This window comes from Sturnus vulgaris, chromosome 2, assembly GCF_052056855.1.
Source record: "Sturnus vulgaris isolate bStuVul1 chromosome 2, bStuVul1.hap1, whole genome shotgun sequence".
In the NCBI taxonomy this organism is placed as follows: Eukaryota; Metazoa; Chordata; class Aves; order Passeriformes; family Sturnidae; genus Sturnus; species Sturnus vulgaris.
Window position 1 is genome coordinate 34,301,177 of NC_142244.1, and position 18,077 is coordinate 34,319,253.

Sequence of the window (18,077 nt, forward strand, 5' to 3'; positions counted from 1 at the left end):
TTGAGCTACATAATGGTTCTTGAAGCTTTAAACCATGCCAAGAGTGTGGCACAAACGTTGGTGAACAGGTCCTCAGGGACTATGTGGTTGTTGGCCATGCTTTAGGAGAACCTGTGCCATCAAGGGTGGTGACACAGACTATCAGGACAAACTGCTGAACTGTCTCAGTGAGCTCCATCTTTGGGATGTTGCAGGGAATTTATGGGCGACTTTTTGTGTGGATCGTGGAGAAGATCAATGCTGCAATTTACAGACCTCCTTCCCAGGAACTCAAAAGTATCAGGAGATCCATTGGCCTTCTTGACATCTTTGGCTTTGAGAACTTTACTGTGAACAGGTATGGAGCCTGCAAAGGGAGGACCAGGTCTTAATCATCCTTCACAAGCCCAAGCTTAAGGTCGTGCAGTCCTTTCACCTCTCCTGAAGTGAACTGGACTGGGTTGGACCAAGCCTTTTTGTATATGAGAAATTATCAGAGCTAATCAATTGCAGCAGACAATGGAGTTCCTAAACTGATTAAGACCACACACATAACATTGTTTTGGGAGAAAAAGTGATTGTCTGAACCAATGAGGAAACTCTAAGCCATCAGCAGCCTTACTGAGTGGTTGACAATGTCTGATTGTATTGTTTCAAGCGTGGAGAGAGATGTAGAAAAATTAACCAGGATGGATCTAAAGTGGCCTTTTCTTGACCTTCCCTCCACAGTTTTGAGCAGCTTTGCATTAACTTTGCGAATGAAAACCTGCAACAGTTCTTTGTGCGCCATGTCTTCAAACTAGAGCAGGAGGAGTACAACCTGGAGAACATCAACTGGCAGCACATCGAGTTCACTGATAACCAGGATGCCTTGGACATGATAGCCATCAAGCCTATGAACATCATCTCCCTCATTGACGAGGAGAGCAAGTTCCCCAAGGTGTGTTTTGGGCTCAGCCTTGCTGCCAGTGACTCTCCTGATTTTATCCCCTTTGCACTTGCATGCTGGCACCCTTTGAGAGATGTGTTCAGCCCCAAACACACATTCACCAGTGGCCTGCCTATTTATAGTTTTTATTGCTCTCTTAAATTTTCTTCCATCAGTGTCACAGCCATGCTAAAACTAGTGTTTCTGATGGGAAAATATACCTGCAAGAGGCTCAAAAACTTCTATTGGCAAAGTTTAAGAGAAAATGATGTTAAATATACCCCTTTTGGAGCACTATTTTGAATACAGCACTATGTACCAGTGATATTTAATCAATTTCTGTAATTTCTGCACTTGACATGTCTTCTCCAACATAGCACTTCTCAACATAAATACACATCATCACCAAGACAAGAAAGAAATGTGCTGTTGACTGGAAAATTATTTCAGTGGGAATGGCCTCGGTTAAATGTCAGATCTTTTCATGCATGTACAGGGTACAGATGCCACCATGTTACACAAGCTGAACTCCCAGCACAAGCTTAACACCAACTATATTCCTCCGAAGAATAACTATGAAACCCAGTTTGGCATTAACCATTTTGCTGGAATTGTTTACTACGAAACAAAAGGTAGGGGGCACTCCAAGGGCCCTGCAGGGGGTGAGGGGATGTTCTTGGGCAGATGAGCTGCTTCTGTGTTGGAGCAGGGCAGAATGGTAGTCCACAGTAGTGTCAATGTATTCCTTTTCTGGCTGCAATGACTTGACCCTCCAGCTGTGCCCATGAGCTGCAGAGTTTGGTGCTGTTTCATTCGTGTGTGCCTGTGACAGAATGGCAATGCTTTGCACCACTGCATCTTCAATCCAGCCTGAAGATGCGCCTGTCTTCCTTCTCATGGTCTCTCTCTCTGTGCTGCTCATTACTCCCATTACCTCACCAAGAACATCCAGTAATCCAACAGCACAGAAGCTGCTTGCAGCTGCCCATGTTGCGCTGTGTCATCTATGTGTTGTCCCATTATTTCTCTAGGTTTCTTGGAGAAAAACAGGGACACGCTGCATGGAGACATCATTCAGCTGGTGCATTCCTCAAAAAACAAATTCATCAAGCAGATCTTCCAAGCAGATGTGGCAATGGTAATGCAGGCGGGAGAAGATCTTTATTCAGGAGGAGGGGTGTTCCTGGAAGGGGTGGGAGATTGGCAGAGTCATATTCCTCTGATGTTTTTTGGGGTATTTCAGACCTGTTAGTGAGAGTCAACCATCAAGAAGTGTTAATGCAGTGTCACGGGTGCATCCACACTCATACCCCCAGTTCACTGCATTTGGTTCAAATACTGTGATTGCCCCTCTGAATTGTATAGGGATTGGAACAATTAGGTTTCTGATTTTAGAAATCTGAGAGAAAATTAACTGTGCCTTCCAGTTAGGTTGTCCAGATGTGCATATAATAGAATGAGAAATAAACTAACAGAGGGCAGGCTTAGATTAGGTGTTAGGAAGAAGGTCTTACCTGTGAGGGTGGTGAGACACTGGCACAGGTTGCCCAGAGAAACTGTGGATGCCCCATCCCTGGAAGTGTTCAAGTGTTCAAGCAATCTAGTCTACTGGAAGGTGTCCCTGCCTATGGCAGGAGGGTTGGAACTACGTGACCTTGAAGGTCCCTTCAAACCCAAACCTTTCTATGAGTCCAAATACCTGTAAACCAGGTAGAACAAAAGGATAATCTTGCTGGGCCTTAAGCACTGCAACAGGATTTGAAGGGAGCAGTTGTGTTTTACTGTCACAACAGCAGAGAGAGGGAGCACCAGTTATGAAAGCTGAACTTCAAAGCTCCTCTTTTCACATCCCAGTCCTCCAGGAGGTTGTGTGCTTATTCCATGCTCAGTGTGAGAGAAGACTGTGTGCCTTGAAGTTTCAGAGAAAGGAGGAGTTTTTGCTTTAACCCTTTCTACCCCATTTGAGCATTTATTACTGGGATACCAGCTTAAATGCTGGTAATGAGATTAGGGACCATTTCACCTTTAATAACACAAATGATGTTTGTGTTTAATAACACAAATGATGTTGTATGATATTTTCTTCAGGAAGTTGAACATCTAAATCTTTCTACTCATCTCTGCTCCCAAAATTAAAGTAGAAAGTGTTTTAAAATATCAGTCTTGCAGAATCTGAAATTCTATACAGATCAGTCACTATGGCCAAATCCCCCAGTCTTTCCCAAGGCAAAAGCCATGGGATGCAGAAGGTGTGGGGATAACATTTTTCAAAGCAAACAGATTTTTTGGCAGTTGGTGTCCCATTTCCAAATGCCACCAATGCCACTGATGGACCAAGGGACTTAGGGACTTTCAGGAGTGCCAAGTTGTAAGTGCTGAATTCCTTTACTTGCCAAAGGAAAAAAATATTTACATTCCCAAGACATTTCTTTGAATATGCTATGTGCTGCTTTGCAAGCCTTGTTCAGAACCTTCAGCCATTCAGTTTTGCTCCTGCTGAAATTAATGATCATTATCCTTTTAACTTCATTTGGAATAATAGAACATTTATCTGTTACTAATGAAGCTACCAATTGGCATGACTCTCCTGTTGGGTTCAGAGCCATCCTCAGAAGTGGATACTCCTGTTGAAGTAGACACTAACTCCCTTAGCATCAGTGCTGCTGCTTACTTTGCTTTTTATTGCTTATTCCTCGCTGCTTTTTATTTTTGGTGTAAGCTTTGCAGTTGACCTTGGAAGTGATTTCTTTCTTCTCTGTGCAGAGCAGAGATGCACTCTGGGACATCAGTGAAAGGGTTTACACAGTCATACAAGTTTTCTCACAGGGATCCCTATCAAAGCATCTTTAAAAGATGCTGGAAATATATAACAGCAAAGTTGAGATGTCTGCCTGGATGTTGTCTAGGATCTGAGAAGTGAAACCTTTGAAAGCATTGGAACCCCTTTTTTTTTTTTTTTTTTTTTTTATTTTTTATTTTTTTTATTTTAATATAAACCATTTGGGGTTTTTTTGTAGTTCCACTGGGCATCTTCAGAATCTATCCCAAGTGATGGTCTCTGTGCTTTGATACTTTAATCATGTCTGGCTTTCTTTTTGGAATGAGAGATTTTTAGCCTGACATCATGGAACTGGAAGGAGAGCTGACATCGTGTACCAGCTCCCCTGGTCATGCACAGTGTGACTGTGAACCTGGAGAGCACTAATTCCCTGAACACCACCACACAAAAATGCTCAGACAAGCAGGATCCAACATGGGGCTGGGACGCTTTTGCCATTGCTTTCCACCAAAATTCAGTAACATTTGCAGCCCCTTTCTTAGGACGTGTGCCCCAAAAGAAGGAGCAAGTGAGCCTGGGTCATGGAAATTGACTGCATGTAGCAAAGATCTATGGTGAGGTGTCCTTGGAATGTCTTGGAACTGTGCATGCCTTCCCTGAGCTTCAGTGAGGCAATCTGTGGAGGAACTTTCCAGAGACACTTAGGCTTGGTCAATCAAATATAACATCTTCTCTTAAAAAGAGACAAGTGGCTGCTCTGCAAAGGGCTAAATCAAATCATGAGGCATTTTCACCTTCCAAACTTTGGTCCTCGGGAGCTTATTGATGAGTTTGTAGTATTTTGTGAGTAAGTCCACGTTTGCTTTACATTCAGCCCTTCAAATGGGGTCCTTATATTCCAGAAACTTGAGAAAGCCACAGATTAGAGAAATTTCAAAACTGGTTGAGATTGTATATTTGAACATTGTTTGGTCCCTGAAAGGCCTAATATTTATACACAATGAAACCTATGTGGTGAACTGGGCATTTCTGGAGCACATGGGGCTGTAAAGTCTCAATTATTCATAGTCATCACAGAGGTTTATCTGCATGTGTTTGCTAAATGGGAACATTGCTTTGAGTGGTGCCAGGTGATATTATGGATTGAGTGGGAGTTGTACACTGTTCCTCTGAGGAATCAGCTGGTATGGCAGCACTGCTTACTCAAGTAACAGGTAGAAGGAGCAGAAAGTGTAAAGTGAAAAACAAATGGGAAACCTGGGCAGGGGGGTCTTTCCCCTTGGCAAAAGCTTAAATTCTGTCAAAAATACCTGAATTTTGGTATTAAAATTAGGGAGGAATGGAGGAATTTCTTTAGAAAAGGAATTTGGAGATTAAAATTTAGGGAGAAAGGGAGGGATTTCTTTTGTGTTTTGTTCCTGGCACCTTCCCACACACTGTATATTGAGAGCAGAGATGTGTGAGGAAGAAGAGTGGGAATGGCTGAAATTGGATGGATAAAGAGTGAGGTTAAAAAATGTACAAAGTTTGTTTCCAAGAAGCAAGAGCTGAACACTGGCAGTTCCCTCAGATTCAGAGTACTGAACATCAAGAAAAAGGAGGAAAGCTGGGGAGAGGGTTAGACGAAAATCTAAGAATTAATGCATTTTGTTCATGAGATATATAACATCTGGACTTCCAAGACTAAAAATGTCAGGCTCCCATTTCAGTTATTCCTTCTTTTCACTATTTGCTCTTCTCTGTCTCTGTTTTGTGTTTTGTTTTTGTTTTTTTTTACCTGTGCTTCGTGTAGTTTCTCTGTGGCTATGCATCCAGCACATTTGGCCAGTCGCCCACACCCACACCAAAGGTAAACTGAATACATGAGTTCCTCTGTTGTATACTCACCTCTCCTTGGCAAGGATTGTGCTTTACTCCTGTTGGTTTATTCCTCTTCCTGCACTATCATAGAGGATCCATTTCAAGTGACCAGTGTGTTGGAGAGAATTTTTACAGCTTGTTGAATAGGTACAGGTCTATGACTGTGTCAATTCTGGGACTCAACTCAGAAAAACTTTGTAATGATGGGAATTTGGTTTGGATAAAATCAGAACCAGGCTCAGCCAAAGTTTTGAGGATTTTTTTCTGATGGATCATCTGAGACTTGGCTGTTGTTTACCATGGTGCCACCATTGGCTTCAGTGGGACATTATTCCTCCAACTGCAAATCTGACCCTGTTTTGCACTTTTTTGAGGCAAGACAGCTCACATGCAAAGAGAGACCCCTGGGTTGCATTTCTGGGTTGTTTGGAAATGCTATAATTTTTGGAGGTGGAAGGCAGTTCTTGCACAGGGGAAACCTCAGATCCAAGCCTTCAGGGACAAGATAATGTGAAATTTTGTCATGATCATCAAAGAGGCTTTTGGCACCCTTTTTAGGTCTTTTCTGTTGCATCTCATCTGCTGACTGGTTCTGATAGCTTCCCAAACCCTGCTTGCTAGTTATTTGGCCATAAGGTAGCATTCTGTGTGCTAAAGATTTTATTATATAAGCTTTGTGACTCTGCTCACATTTCCACTACCCCTTGATAACTAGAGGATTAGCCTGCTTTTCAAAATTCAGCTCCTTGCATGGGGCTGAATTTCATCCCTTTTTACTTCAGCAGTATCTTGGATGTTTGGATTTGGAATTCCAATGAGGAGGATCTGACCCAAAATGACTGAAAGCTATTAATTCCAGAGGTGTACCCTTCCCCTCTATATCATGGCTAAAACTGTTTCAATTGGAACATATCACTGGGCCCTGCTCTAGAGTTGTAGCAAAAAATAATAGCCTTTCCTGAGTTAGGATATGAGAGAGCTGGAGAAGGGTTTTTGACAAGGGCCTTGAGTGATAGGACAAGGGGAATGGCTTTAAACTGAAAGAGAAAATGTTTAGTTGAGATATTAGAAATAAATTCTTCCCTGTGAGGGTAGTGAGACCCTGGCACAGGTTCTTCAGAGAAACTGTGGCTGCCCATCCCTGGCAGTGTTCAAGGCCAGCTTGGATGGGACCTTGAGCAACCCGATCTAGCGGAAGATGTCCCTGCCCATGGCAGAGGACTTGGAACTAAAATTACCTTAGAGCTCAAACTGTTAATAATTCTGTGATTCTATGGTGGATTAAATCCAGGAGACAAATATGCAAAATCTCTCAGAAATGTTTAGACCAGTTTTTTCCTCTGAGGATGTCAACAGCTGATACAGGGAAACGGGAGTTTTATTGTCATAGTTGATCTTACAACTATACTTAGTGTTTTGTAAGTTTTCTAATTAATAATAATTGTTCATATTAGTTAGACATTGAGGTAAAGGTGGAACAGCCAAGATAAAAATGATTTTTCATATATATATATACATATATGCATATCAATAAGATTGTAGTTCAAAATAGTGATATTTGGCACTGTTATGTAGCCCATGTCAACTTTGCATGGGAAGGCACTTTCCAGACTGCACAGCCTTTAGGAGAAAGACTCTCTTCACTATATGACACTGCAGAATGAGATAGCCTCAGCTTTCAGTGGCCACCTGAAGGCCACCCCAGTGACATTTCATATAAAAATATAACAAAGAGCATAATTTTGCCCAGAAACTGCATGTCACATTGGCATGACTCAATCTATAATCCTAAAGAGATGGGAGGATGGTCCTTTGTCCAGAACCTTTCCCCAAAGTATTGCTGGTGGCACATGCTTTGCCCTCCTTCCCTAGCTCTCCTCAAGTATTTCACCTTTCTGCATTTCCACTGAAGCAGGCTGCCGTCTCCTGATGGTGTTTCTGGTGCACCAGCAGCCTTGTCCTTCAAGGAGGAGGTGCAGAGGGACAGAAGGAATAACCTGTACCATTCCTGGCTCAGTGACGTTTCTCCTTGTAGCTGCCATTCTCCTTGCCTTTTGTCTTGGTGTTACTGCAAATAGCTACATATATGCTTGCACTTCCAAAGTTCAGGCTGGCTTGAGATGGCAGAAAGAAGCAGAATTGGAGCATGTCCAGATGCCATGCTGGTCTGCACACCATTCTAAACTCCCTTCTGCATGCTCCTTCTCTTAAATCGTCTAATTCTCTTAATTTTCTTGTTTTCCTCTTCTGTTTTTGAGTCTTTTCTTCCTTTGATGTTGAGTACAGGCTAACTACTCCAGTACTCAGGCTCCAGTCCTCAATCCTACTCATCCTTCCTCATGTCACACAGGTCTCATCCTCCCTTCTACAGCACTTTGTATGGACACAAGTGAAGAGATAGTCTGAGTCCCAAAGATGTTGCAGTCTCAGAGTTTGAAAGCTAGGAAGTGTCTGGCCAGGGAAAAGCAGAATTTATCAGCCCTTTTTCCATCAGACTAGGAGGACTGAGTCTGGTTTTAGCTTTAAAAAATGCTTCTCCTCTGCAGTAAATCCTGTATTTTCAGTGCCTTGCTAGGCTGTGTTGAGAGACTGCTCCACTTCTTTTTTGGGGTCGTTCTGTTGCAGTAAGGGAAGAGGTGTGATTCTCTCCAAGCTGCTGTTGAGGTGAGGCAGGAGGAACCACAATTACTTGAGTGGTGTCACCCATCCCTGAAGGATGAAGCTGATGCAAAACACTTGTCGGAATATTTATTGTGTATGTGACAGCCCAAAAAGTGCCCATAGGGGTGATGCCCACCATTGAGAGGGGTCTGTGCACAAATGTCAAGCCCTGCAATGTCATTCCTGAATGGGATGATGTGGTCTTGACAGGGGAAGCCCAGACCACTCTGACTATTTGGACAGCAAGACAAGCTGCTCTCTGGTCACTATCCCTTTCTTCCAACCCCTCCCAGCAAAAAGCTCTCAGATGTAAGGATGGAGATGGCACCACTGCTTTTTGCCGGATCTGGATGCATGCAGGAAAGAAATGCAAGGCACCAGCAAGCTGGAAAGGCATTTCTTGCTATGTGGGAGGAAACCACTCGTGCACCCTGTAGACCCTTGTACAAAGTTTTGCTCCCTTCCTAACACCATGGCTTAAAAACTATCTCTCCCAGCCAAGCCCAAACTGACTAAAATTTGGCTAACATGCAGTTGTTTCTGACTGCCAGCCCTGCTCCTGCATCTGTTGCTGCTTCTAACCCCTGTGGCTATCCTTTCACATCTCACAGAGGTGATCTCGTATGCATAATTAGCAATGTGATAAGAAAGCATTCATCAAAGCCTTTCAAACCAGGATTCTTGCTGAAACAGCCTTTTCCTCAGAAAATCTGTGACAAAACACGAGCATCAGACTCTACACTGCTCTGCAGGTAGCAGCTGCATCCATTAATTACTCTAGATTTGTTAGCAGTTTGTCCTTCCAGGGAGGATTTTGCTGGGAGAGATCACTGGTAGCCCCCCATGCTCCTCTTGACAAGCAGGCCAGGTTTTTGTGGTGTTTGCATGAGCTGGATTTTCTCTTGTTGGAATTCCATTATGACTTTGTGTTTGTCTTGATTGGGTTTGTCTCAACATCACGTTCAACCTGAGCTGTGTAAATTCCCTGTTTGCGGCAAAGGAGTTGGACTAGAGGGAATTTGTAATCCCTTCCAATCCAAACTATCCTGTGATTCTATGGAATTCCTCAGTTTTAAAGGGTGGGAATACTAAAGGTTAGTAGTGGTATGTGATGAAGCATGTGTAAAGATTTTAGCAACAGTAGAAATAAACACAGCAACAAAAATGTGCAAACAAACACTGCAAAACATGGCAGCGAGGCCAGTGCAGATGAGGATTTTGTGACTCCACATGTAGGCTGACCACCTGCAAATAAGAGTATGTTTGGAGGAAAAATGCATTAAAATCCTGCTGGAGTCCTCTCTTTGGGAATTCTCTGGCTGTCAGGTCAAGCCACAGGTCATGTTACGTGCTCACCTTGTTTCTAATTAAGAGAGAGTTGCCTCCTGGTGCCCAGCTCTTCCTCCAACCCTCCAGCATTACCTGCTGCCCCACAAAGGCTCCCTGAGCACCAGACCCCACTAGACACACAGCACCACTGTGACTGATGTGTAATGAGCTCAGGTAATAGTGTCTGGCACGTGAAATGAGCCAGGGACTTCATTTGGGGGTGGTTTAACAAGGTTTTCCCAGAGCAGGAAGAAGGGACTATTAAGGGAAATATACACATTCTCATTTAGAAACACTTGCCCCAAAATAGAGATTGGCTTATTAATCAGACATGGGGAGCTAAACCAAGAAAAATATTCCAAATCATCCTGATTGCCCCTAAATACTCACGTTATTTAGTCTAGTTAATATTCTTTTCCAAAAGCAACTTGAATCTGTGGTAGTACAGGCTGAGGAATCTCAGCAGAAGTTTCTGGAACTATTGCAGAGTCACCCTGCAGCAAGCACTCTTCTGGACTGTTTTTTACCCTAGATGAGTCTCTGGTTCTTGTTCCAGGGAGCAGGAGGAGCCCTGCCTGGCACGAGGGACCATGACAGAGGGTTTGGCATGCCCGTGCTGCAGTGCATGGGGACAGGGAAGCCCATGCTGCTCCTGAGAGCATCCCTGGGCAGCTGCATTGCCCCAAGCTGGAGTACCGAGAATTTTGATGGCCCAGAAGAGGCCTTTTGCTCTTATGGGCAGATCTTCCTCATGTCTCTGCATAGGGAAGATGGGTTTTCCAGTCAGGCGGGGAGGTTCAAGCGGGAGGAATTAAATGACGGCACTTCTTCTGTCTGCGTAGAGCCATATGGAGCAGGCTGACAGAGCCTGGCCATTGCCAGTTCACAGGCTCTGCCCTTCCCCTCTCCTGCCACAGCTTCCAGCCACCTCTGGCCGCACTCCCGGCTGCAGCCCTGCTGTTGCAGGAGGTTCCTGGGGACGCCAGAGGGAAAGGCAGTGTTATCCTTTCATTTCCTGAGCGCCCCGCGCTGCGGTTTTGCAGGGAGCGGAGACGAGGAAGCGCTCGCCGACGCTCAGCAGCCAGTTCAAGCGCTCCCTGGAGCTGCTGATGAGGACTCTCAGCGTGTGCCAGCCCTTTTTTGTCCGCTGCATCAAGCCCAATGAGTACAAGAAGCCCATGGTAAGTCCTGCTTTTCTCTCCTGGTTGCTTTTTGAATGGGACTGCCAGTGGGGTCATTCTGCTCTGGAGCTACTGGCAAAACCCCTTTGGGCATCCGTGGAGCCAGGATTAACCCTGCACGCTTAGAAAACCAACCCACAGCCTGCTGTGCTGGCAACAGAGTCACAGAAGGGTTGGCAAAATCAGGCACTTGCTTTGCAGTCTAACAGCGCCCCAAAATTTTTTTCAGGGAGTAGCTCCTGACCCTGCCTTTCTTCCCAAGGACGATCTCAAGGAATTCACCCTGCAGCCCTTTATCCTATAGGAAATGCCTGTCCGTCTCCATAGGGGGTAGGCTCCTTCCTGCCAGAGACTTCAGCTGAGCCATGGGTTTAGTTCTGTGGCACAGTTCAGTGCTTTCTAAAAATCATCTTCCCGTGGGTGTTTTCCTGAAAATCTTTGCTCCCAATGGATCTCCCTCATTTTCAATCCTGTTTGATCCTTTCCACTGCCTTTTTATTTTCTTCACCAATTATAAAAACACGTTTCTAAAAGCAGAGGAAAAAAGAGGCAAAATAGCACAGAGGAAATGTGAGAGGAGTTATCTTGCTCCAGTTCACAGTGATTTGATTCAAAAGCAATGAACACTATGGGACAAACCTTTAGGAGCAAATGAAAAGGAAGGAGAGGGCTCTCAATCCTCCTGACCACAAACTGCTCATGGAAGGGACTCTGAGTTTTGCAGCAAGAAGGCAGGTGATAAGGTGGGTGCTGCATGACCTGATAGCACTCCCCACACCTTGCAGGATCAGACACTGATGCTGTAAGCAATCAGTGTTACCTGCTCACCACACTTAATAGTGGTACTGCTGGGAAAGGAAGAGCTTTATTTAGTAAATGATCCAGCCAGGGCTGCAGCTTTATCTAAAGTCAGTGTCTGTTAGTAAAGCTCAGCTGAGTGCAAAAAAGCATAAAACACTGAATTTCAGAGCTGTTATGTACAAGGAGCGTTTGTCTGAAACTTATTTTTACTGTTCAGTGAATCTAATACAATGCAGAGCAAAAGGTTTGGTGGGTCTTTCAGATCATTTTACTGTGCTCTTATCCTGGTTTTGGTGAGAGTAAAAAAGGCACCTATTAGCCTGTTAATGGAAAATTTGGGGTAAATATTTAACTATATGTCTGATCTGTGATTATCATCTGAGCAGAGATTAGAACAAGACCTTTTTGAACATAAGTGATGTTGAGAAATAGGTGTACATCCTGAACTGACGTTAGCAAATTATTCTAAATGCCCTGACTCTGGGCTGTTTTTACACCTGGATGTCTGGAATTCAGTCTGGTACTTTGTGTCCTGCATAGGAAGTCTGTGTTTCATCAGGTCGTGCTAGTGCTAAGAAGTCTCCGTTCTACCTATTTGTCTACAAAACTTTCAGTGGGACAGGAAAGCAGTTTCAAGTTTGAAAGAATTAGACAAAGAGAAAATAATCTCCCCATTAAAGAAATAAGTTGGTAAGCTAACACTGAATCAGAGACTACAGTGTGATATGCAATGTGATTTCTCGCTAAATTTAATTTTGGCCTTGGTTTAATAATCTAAAGGAAAAGAAATCCCAGATAAAGGCACACAGAGCTGTGCAGGGTGGCTGCAAAAGAGAACATTGTCTGAGAGATAATTTTCTGTCCCTGCCTTTTGAAGGAAAACGTACTGATAGTGATAGGAAATGGGATGGCGGAAGCGAAAGGTCAGTGGAAAGTCCTGACTGTTTGTTACTTTATGTTATTCTAAAACTTTTACTTCCTTCTGAAATATGCTTGGGGGGGGGGGGGGGAATTGTTTGTATCGGGATGCTGGCTGGAGTTCTCTGGGTCTGTACATCATCCCATGCTGCTGCTTCTGAATATTGTTCTGGTTAGTCCAAGAGAAAGGCGTGGGATGAATTAGATAACAAAACTATGCAAAGAAAATCAAAACTGCCTCCAGCAGTCTGTGCCTCATCATGCTCACGCAGAGGAGCGCACAGTTGCCCATGTGTACAAGGAACTAGCCCTAAAAGATGTGCAATCAAACCCCCGTGTCCTGTAACCCCCCCAGCTGTTTGACCGGGAGCTGTGCGTCCGTCAGCTGAGGTACTCGGGGATGATGGAGACCATCCGCATCCGCCGGGCTGGATACCCCATCCGCTACACCTTTGTGGAGTTCGTGGACCGGTACCGGGTGCTCATGCCTGGGGTGAAGCCAGCCTACAAGCAGGTGAGAATCCTCTTTGACAGGTAACAAGTGCTCTCTGCTGGGCAATCTCCAGAGTTACATTTATGGAGTGTGCCTCCTCTCCAAAAACAGTTAAGCAGCATTTGGTCCCCCGGCGTCACAGTGGTGCTCTGGGCTTTTCAAGTGAAGGGAAAATGGTTACAGGGCTGGCAGGGACAGGTAGCCATATTCAGCCTGTCCATCTCACTCATCTTAAACAAAGTGACAGTAAAGCCGTAAGAACCTCATTAGCAGAAAACTGCAGGATTTGGGACTAGACAAGGTTTACACTGGGCTTGGGAGGAGCAATGGGTGAGTCTAGTCCTGGTGAATCCCATCCCCTTTTCTGTCAGGGTGACCTGCGTGGGACGTGCCAGCGCATTGCTGAAGCAGTGCTGGGGAAGGATGATGACTGGCAGATTGGCAAGACAAAGATATTTCTAAAGGTGGGTGGTTCTCCACATTCCCCCTGACATCTTGGATCCTTGCCCCAGGAGGTGTGTCCTACCATTTCCTTTCCATCACAAGACATGACCCTTTTCCATGGTCTCTGGGCTGGCATGTCAGTGGGTAGAACCTGGCTTATTAAGGCAGAACATTTGGGGCCAGATTTGGAGCAGCAGGAAGGAGGAAGTCCTGACACAGTGCCAGCACTGATGCATTCACAAATCCATATTGACACAAAAGTGGTCACATCCTGAGCACAGCCTTTTCTCTCCTGGGCTGAGTGGTTCAGCTTCCTCTCCTGCCTTCACCCAAAAGGCACAGCAGCAGGAGGGATGCCCATGCAGAGCCCTGCAGAGAGAGGGATAAGAGCACAACAGGCTCATTTTGCTTTCTGCACATCCTTGTGCAACCCAAGATGTGCCTACAGTCTCCTTTTCTGCATCAGTCCAGATAACACAGAGCAGTCCGACACTGCAGGTCCCCTGCAGCCCCATACACACTCATCTTTCCTTACAAACCTATTCCTGTGCTGTTCTGGGAAGGTGAGGCTTCTCTTGAGCAAAAATTACAACGATAAACCCTGGCTGCTTACACCTAAATTCACCCCCAAATCCCACTGCCAGCAAAAACACCCCCATCTCTTCCCCAGAACTTGTTCCCACTAGTTGCTCTTTCCAGAGCCTGTTATCAAGATTTCACAGCTGTCAGGACAGGAAACAGAGAAATTGGGAGGCCCTGAGGGGCCACCGGAGGTCGAGCAAACCAGGAAATGTATGGAGCTGCCTCTGCTGTGTGGCATGGCTCAGCTTGCCATGACTGGGAAAGATAGCTGAATCACACACAACATGGGAGGAATCAGAATAAAGCTTGGATTGGTGCATCTGAAAGCCTCAGGGCAAAGGAAATTCAGTGTTTTGAGGAGCTTTTTTTTCCTTAGGTTAGGGAGGCGTTGCAGTCTTGGCTGGAAGAATGATGGGACCCAGGCAGCCTGGAGGTTGTTTGCAAAGCTCTCCAGTGCCCCTAGGAGCTGCTCCTATGGCTGAGAGCACCAGGAGGGAGCTCTGCAGGGAAGGGCAATGTAATTTGGTTGTTTTCAGACTACGAAGTATTGCATTTGCTGTTTCTGGATGACCTGGTTCATTTGGGAATTAAACCTTTAGATCACTAGGGTTTATGTTAGGACTTCCCCAGTGGGCAGGTGGAGTAATATGTACGATGTAAAATGACCCTACAGTTTAATTTGAACAACTATCCTGGAGAAGGGTCTTGTACCACCCACATATCAGCCAGAGGGAGAGCTTGAGACATTGGTGCTGTGTCGCTTCCTCCCACAGGACCACCACGACATGCTGCTGGAGATCGAGAGAGACAAGGCCATCACGGACAAAGTCATTCTTATCCAGAAGGTGGTCCGTGGCTATAAAGACAGGTAGGTATGAACCCCATGGCCAAAGGGGAGGTGGGATATGTGGGATATTTCACCCAGCAAGTGGCTTCTGGAGGCTGTGTCACTCCTTTGGTGCTCAGATGACCAGAGGGGACCCCTGATGTATTGGCACTCAGGTGCAGCAAGTACTGGAGGAAAACAGTAGAGGAAACAAGAGGATAACTGTGTTATCTGCCTCAGTCCTGGACAGAATAGGACCTTCTGTCCCTGTTCAGTGCCATCTTCAGGGGATGTGGTGCTTGCTATGACAGTGCAGCAGTGGACTCTGAGCCAGCTGAAGGCAGTGCTGAGACTCCAATCTATGGAGATCCCCATAAGACTGCAGAGGGAACACTGAGTCACCTACTGCTATTAAAGTTGCTCTCCCCAGGCCCAAGGGGTTCAGAACTCTTCCCTTTGCAACCCAGTTTCCAGACATGGGAAGAGGAGAGGTAGCTCATGGCACCATTGTGGATGAAGATGGGGAGCCACAGCCAGGGATAAGCTTCACCTATGGAGAAGGGAGAGGTCTTGGGGTTCTATGCTCTTTGATTGTCCTAGCCACGGCTGTGACTCAGGTTGTGCTTTGCAGAAAGGGCACATGCTAAAGAAGTCATCAATCTTTCACACACTGACCATAGTGAGACCCCCCCCTAAGGCCTCCCAACCCAATTGTCTCCATGTTGCCTGCAGGTAAAATCAGATCAGGCTGAGAGGGGCTGGAGGAGCAGATAGGATAGCAGCGTGATGTTGGTGAGGTTTGCTCTCAGTCATTTGGGTGAGATTCAATCCATTTTCAAGTGCTTGAACAAAATGGAAAGGACACACAGGGAAGATATTTTAGGTGTGAGAAGAGGATGCGGGGCTGGGGGAAGGAGGGAACCATTCCTAACTTCTTCTGTTCTTGCCATTCCCATAATGTGGCATAATCTCCCTGCAGAGACCTCTCAGAGAGAGTGCCTACAGATGTTTTTATGAAACCAAAGAGGGCTGGGGAAGGCGACATCTTAATGCCAAAAATGCTGTGTTTGTTCCACCTGGACACTCAGGTTCAAATCTCCAAGAGATGAGACCCAGGAGATGATGATAACTTGTGGCCAAACCACAGAGGCAAATGATTGAAATGCTTTCGCAGGTCCAATTTCCTGAAAGTGAGAAATTCAGTCCTGATGATTCAGAGATACTGGCGCGGACATAACTGCAGGAAGAACTATGATGCTGTAAGTACAGGGCTGCTTCCTCACAGCTCTGCCTTCCTGCCACTTTCACCTGGGACATATGTAAGGGTTTCCTGGTTGCAAATGTCCCATTGAATGTCAGAAGTGGTGAGGTTGGCTTTTATCAGTTGGAGCGATGAATGGATGTTTGTCCTTTTTTGCTTTGTCATCTCATTGAAGAGACCACCTCCTAGCAGTCCTTTGCCCTGTGAGTTACGTGTTCATTGCACCAACTGGTCATCTGGGTTTTTGTGAGTCTTCCCCTAGTTTCCAGATGACTGAAAACTCAGAAACAGCTTCCTCTATAAAATGGACTCCATCTCCGTGTGGACCATACTTGAGTTTCTCACTATCCCAGTCCATAGTCCTCTCCCTGTTACAGCTGGTTTTGACCCAACAGCAGGGTCTTTTGGAAAGTGTGTTAAGGTCTGAAGAATCTCAATATAATCTTTCAAGCCTGCAAGGTCTAAAGTATCTCAATATAATCTTTCAAGACTGCAACTTGATAGAAATGGCAATTTCCAGGCTGGCTAGGATGCTGCCTCCTGCCATCAAACAGCACCTTGACTGTCAGGCAGGAGTTTTGGAGATGCTGGACAGAGGTAGGAGCAACCCTCATGGCTTGTGGCTACCTTGGGATGGCCAAACAGACATCCCGAGGCCTCTCAAAGGGTCAGTGGGAAGAAACTGTGTTTGTCCTTCGTGGGCTTTACATCAGTGTAGCAGCCAGAGGGGTTCATTTCTCCACCCTCTTGGAGAACCTCTGTCTGGAAGGTTTGCTTTCGGGGGGACTGACTGAAAACCAGCTCTCATTTACAGCCGTGGAAGCAGGAGATTAGCAGTGGAAATCAGCTTAGGGTGGGTGAGCCCCCGGCTGGCGGGGCGGCTCCATCCCGCTCCCTCTTGCAGATGCGGCTTGGCTTCCTGAGGCTGCAGGCCCTGTACCGCTCCCGCAAGCTTCACAAGCAGTACCACATGGCTCGCCGGCGAATCATCGACTTCCAGGCGCGCTGCCGGGGCTACCTGGTCCGCAGGGCTTTCCGCCACCGCCTGTGGGCTGTGCTCACCGTGCAGGCCTACGCCCGCGGCATGATCGCCCGAAGGCTCTACAAGCGCCTCCGCGGGGAAGTAAGTACTGCAGGGGAAACGGGGATGAGGAGAGGGGAGAAGTACGTGCTTCTGCACCGTGTGCTCTTGGGATCCATTTTTAAAGGAAAAAAAAAAAATTTTAGATGCCTGTTCAGAAAGGCTCTTCTGTTTATTCCCACAGTATTATCGACGCCTGGAAGCAGAGAAACTTCGGCTGGCAGAAGAGGAACGACTTCGAAAGGAGATGAGTGCCAAGAAAGCCAAAGAAGAAGCAGAAAAGAAGCACCAAGTACATAGGGACTAATCTCTTTCTGGGGTTCTGTCTGTTCTCTAGGAACTAGTTTTGTTCCTTTGAGGGGCAGTGACAAAAATATCTGAGGGATTTCTGCCCTGCTTAAGTGGTTTGTATTTAATTCTCTAAAGTACTCTTTGCTCTATTAGTTTGAATCTGCTCCAGAATTTCTGATTTGCTGCACAGGAATGCCGGAGATTATAGTTATTATTCAGTTTGGCAATTGTATAAAGGGGGAATTGGGACACTGTGTGTGTGTGGACATGCAGGGCTGTTGTATAAAAGAAAAAATTAGGTCGATGAGAGTTTCTGTGCATGGACCAACACCCCTAAAAAGGCACTAAGGAATGGGGAAAATGCATTGCTTTGTCCTTCTGCAGTTGGGAAACTGAGACATGGACATGTCACTGATTTGCTCCAAGTCATGATATGGGTATAGTGCCCTAAGCACCAGGCAGCCTGCCTTCCTAAGGCCAGGCCCTGTGGAATTTACTGCCAGATCTTCAGAAGAAGCAGTTCAGTCATTGCACTTCTCCTTTTGCAGGTACGCCTGGCCCAGCTGGCACGGGAAGATGCAGAGAGAGAAGTAAAGGAGAAAGAGGAAGCACGTCGGAAGAAAGAGCTCTTAGAAAAAATGGAGAGAGCTCGAAATGAGCCAG

General features: G+C 45.7%; 1 protein-coding gene across 8 annotated transcripts in view; it reads left to right on the forward strand.

Moving 5' to 3' along the window:
• Window positions 1-18,077, forward strand: part of MYO7A (myosin VIIA) — a 99,547-nt gene that overhangs the window by 55,149 nt on the left and 26,321 nt on the right. For 4 of the 8 annotated variants that reach the window (XM_088159212.1, XM_088159213.1, XM_088159216.1 and 1 more), the window contains exons 13-25: window positions 195-337; window positions 709-919; window positions 1,404-1,539; window positions 1,939-2,045; window positions 5,479-5,535; window positions 10,580-10,717; window positions 12,792-12,950; window positions 13,301-13,393; window positions 14,729-14,823; window positions 15,956-16,040; window positions 16,947-17,165; window positions 17,308-17,415; window positions 17,963-18,077. The exon at window positions 17,963-18,077 is cut by the window's right edge and continues 95 nt beyond it. In XM_088159212.1, coding sequence (XP_088015338.1) covers window positions 195-337; window positions 709-919; window positions 1,404-1,539; window positions 1,939-2,045; window positions 5,479-5,535; window positions 10,580-10,717; window positions 12,792-12,950; window positions 13,301-13,393; window positions 14,729-14,823; window positions 15,956-16,040; window positions 16,947-17,165; window positions 17,308-17,415; window positions 17,963-18,077 — 1,666 coding nt within the window. The remainder of the gene's footprint in view (window positions 1-194; window positions 338-708; window positions 920-1,403; window positions 1,540-1,938; window positions 2,046-5,478; window positions 5,536-10,579; window positions 10,718-12,791; window positions 12,951-13,300; window positions 13,394-14,728; window positions 14,824-15,955; window positions 16,041-16,946; window positions 17,166-17,307; window positions 17,416-17,962) is intronic. The other 4 variants (XM_088159214.1, XM_088159215.1, XM_088159218.1 and 1 more) reach the window with 1 other exon arrangement.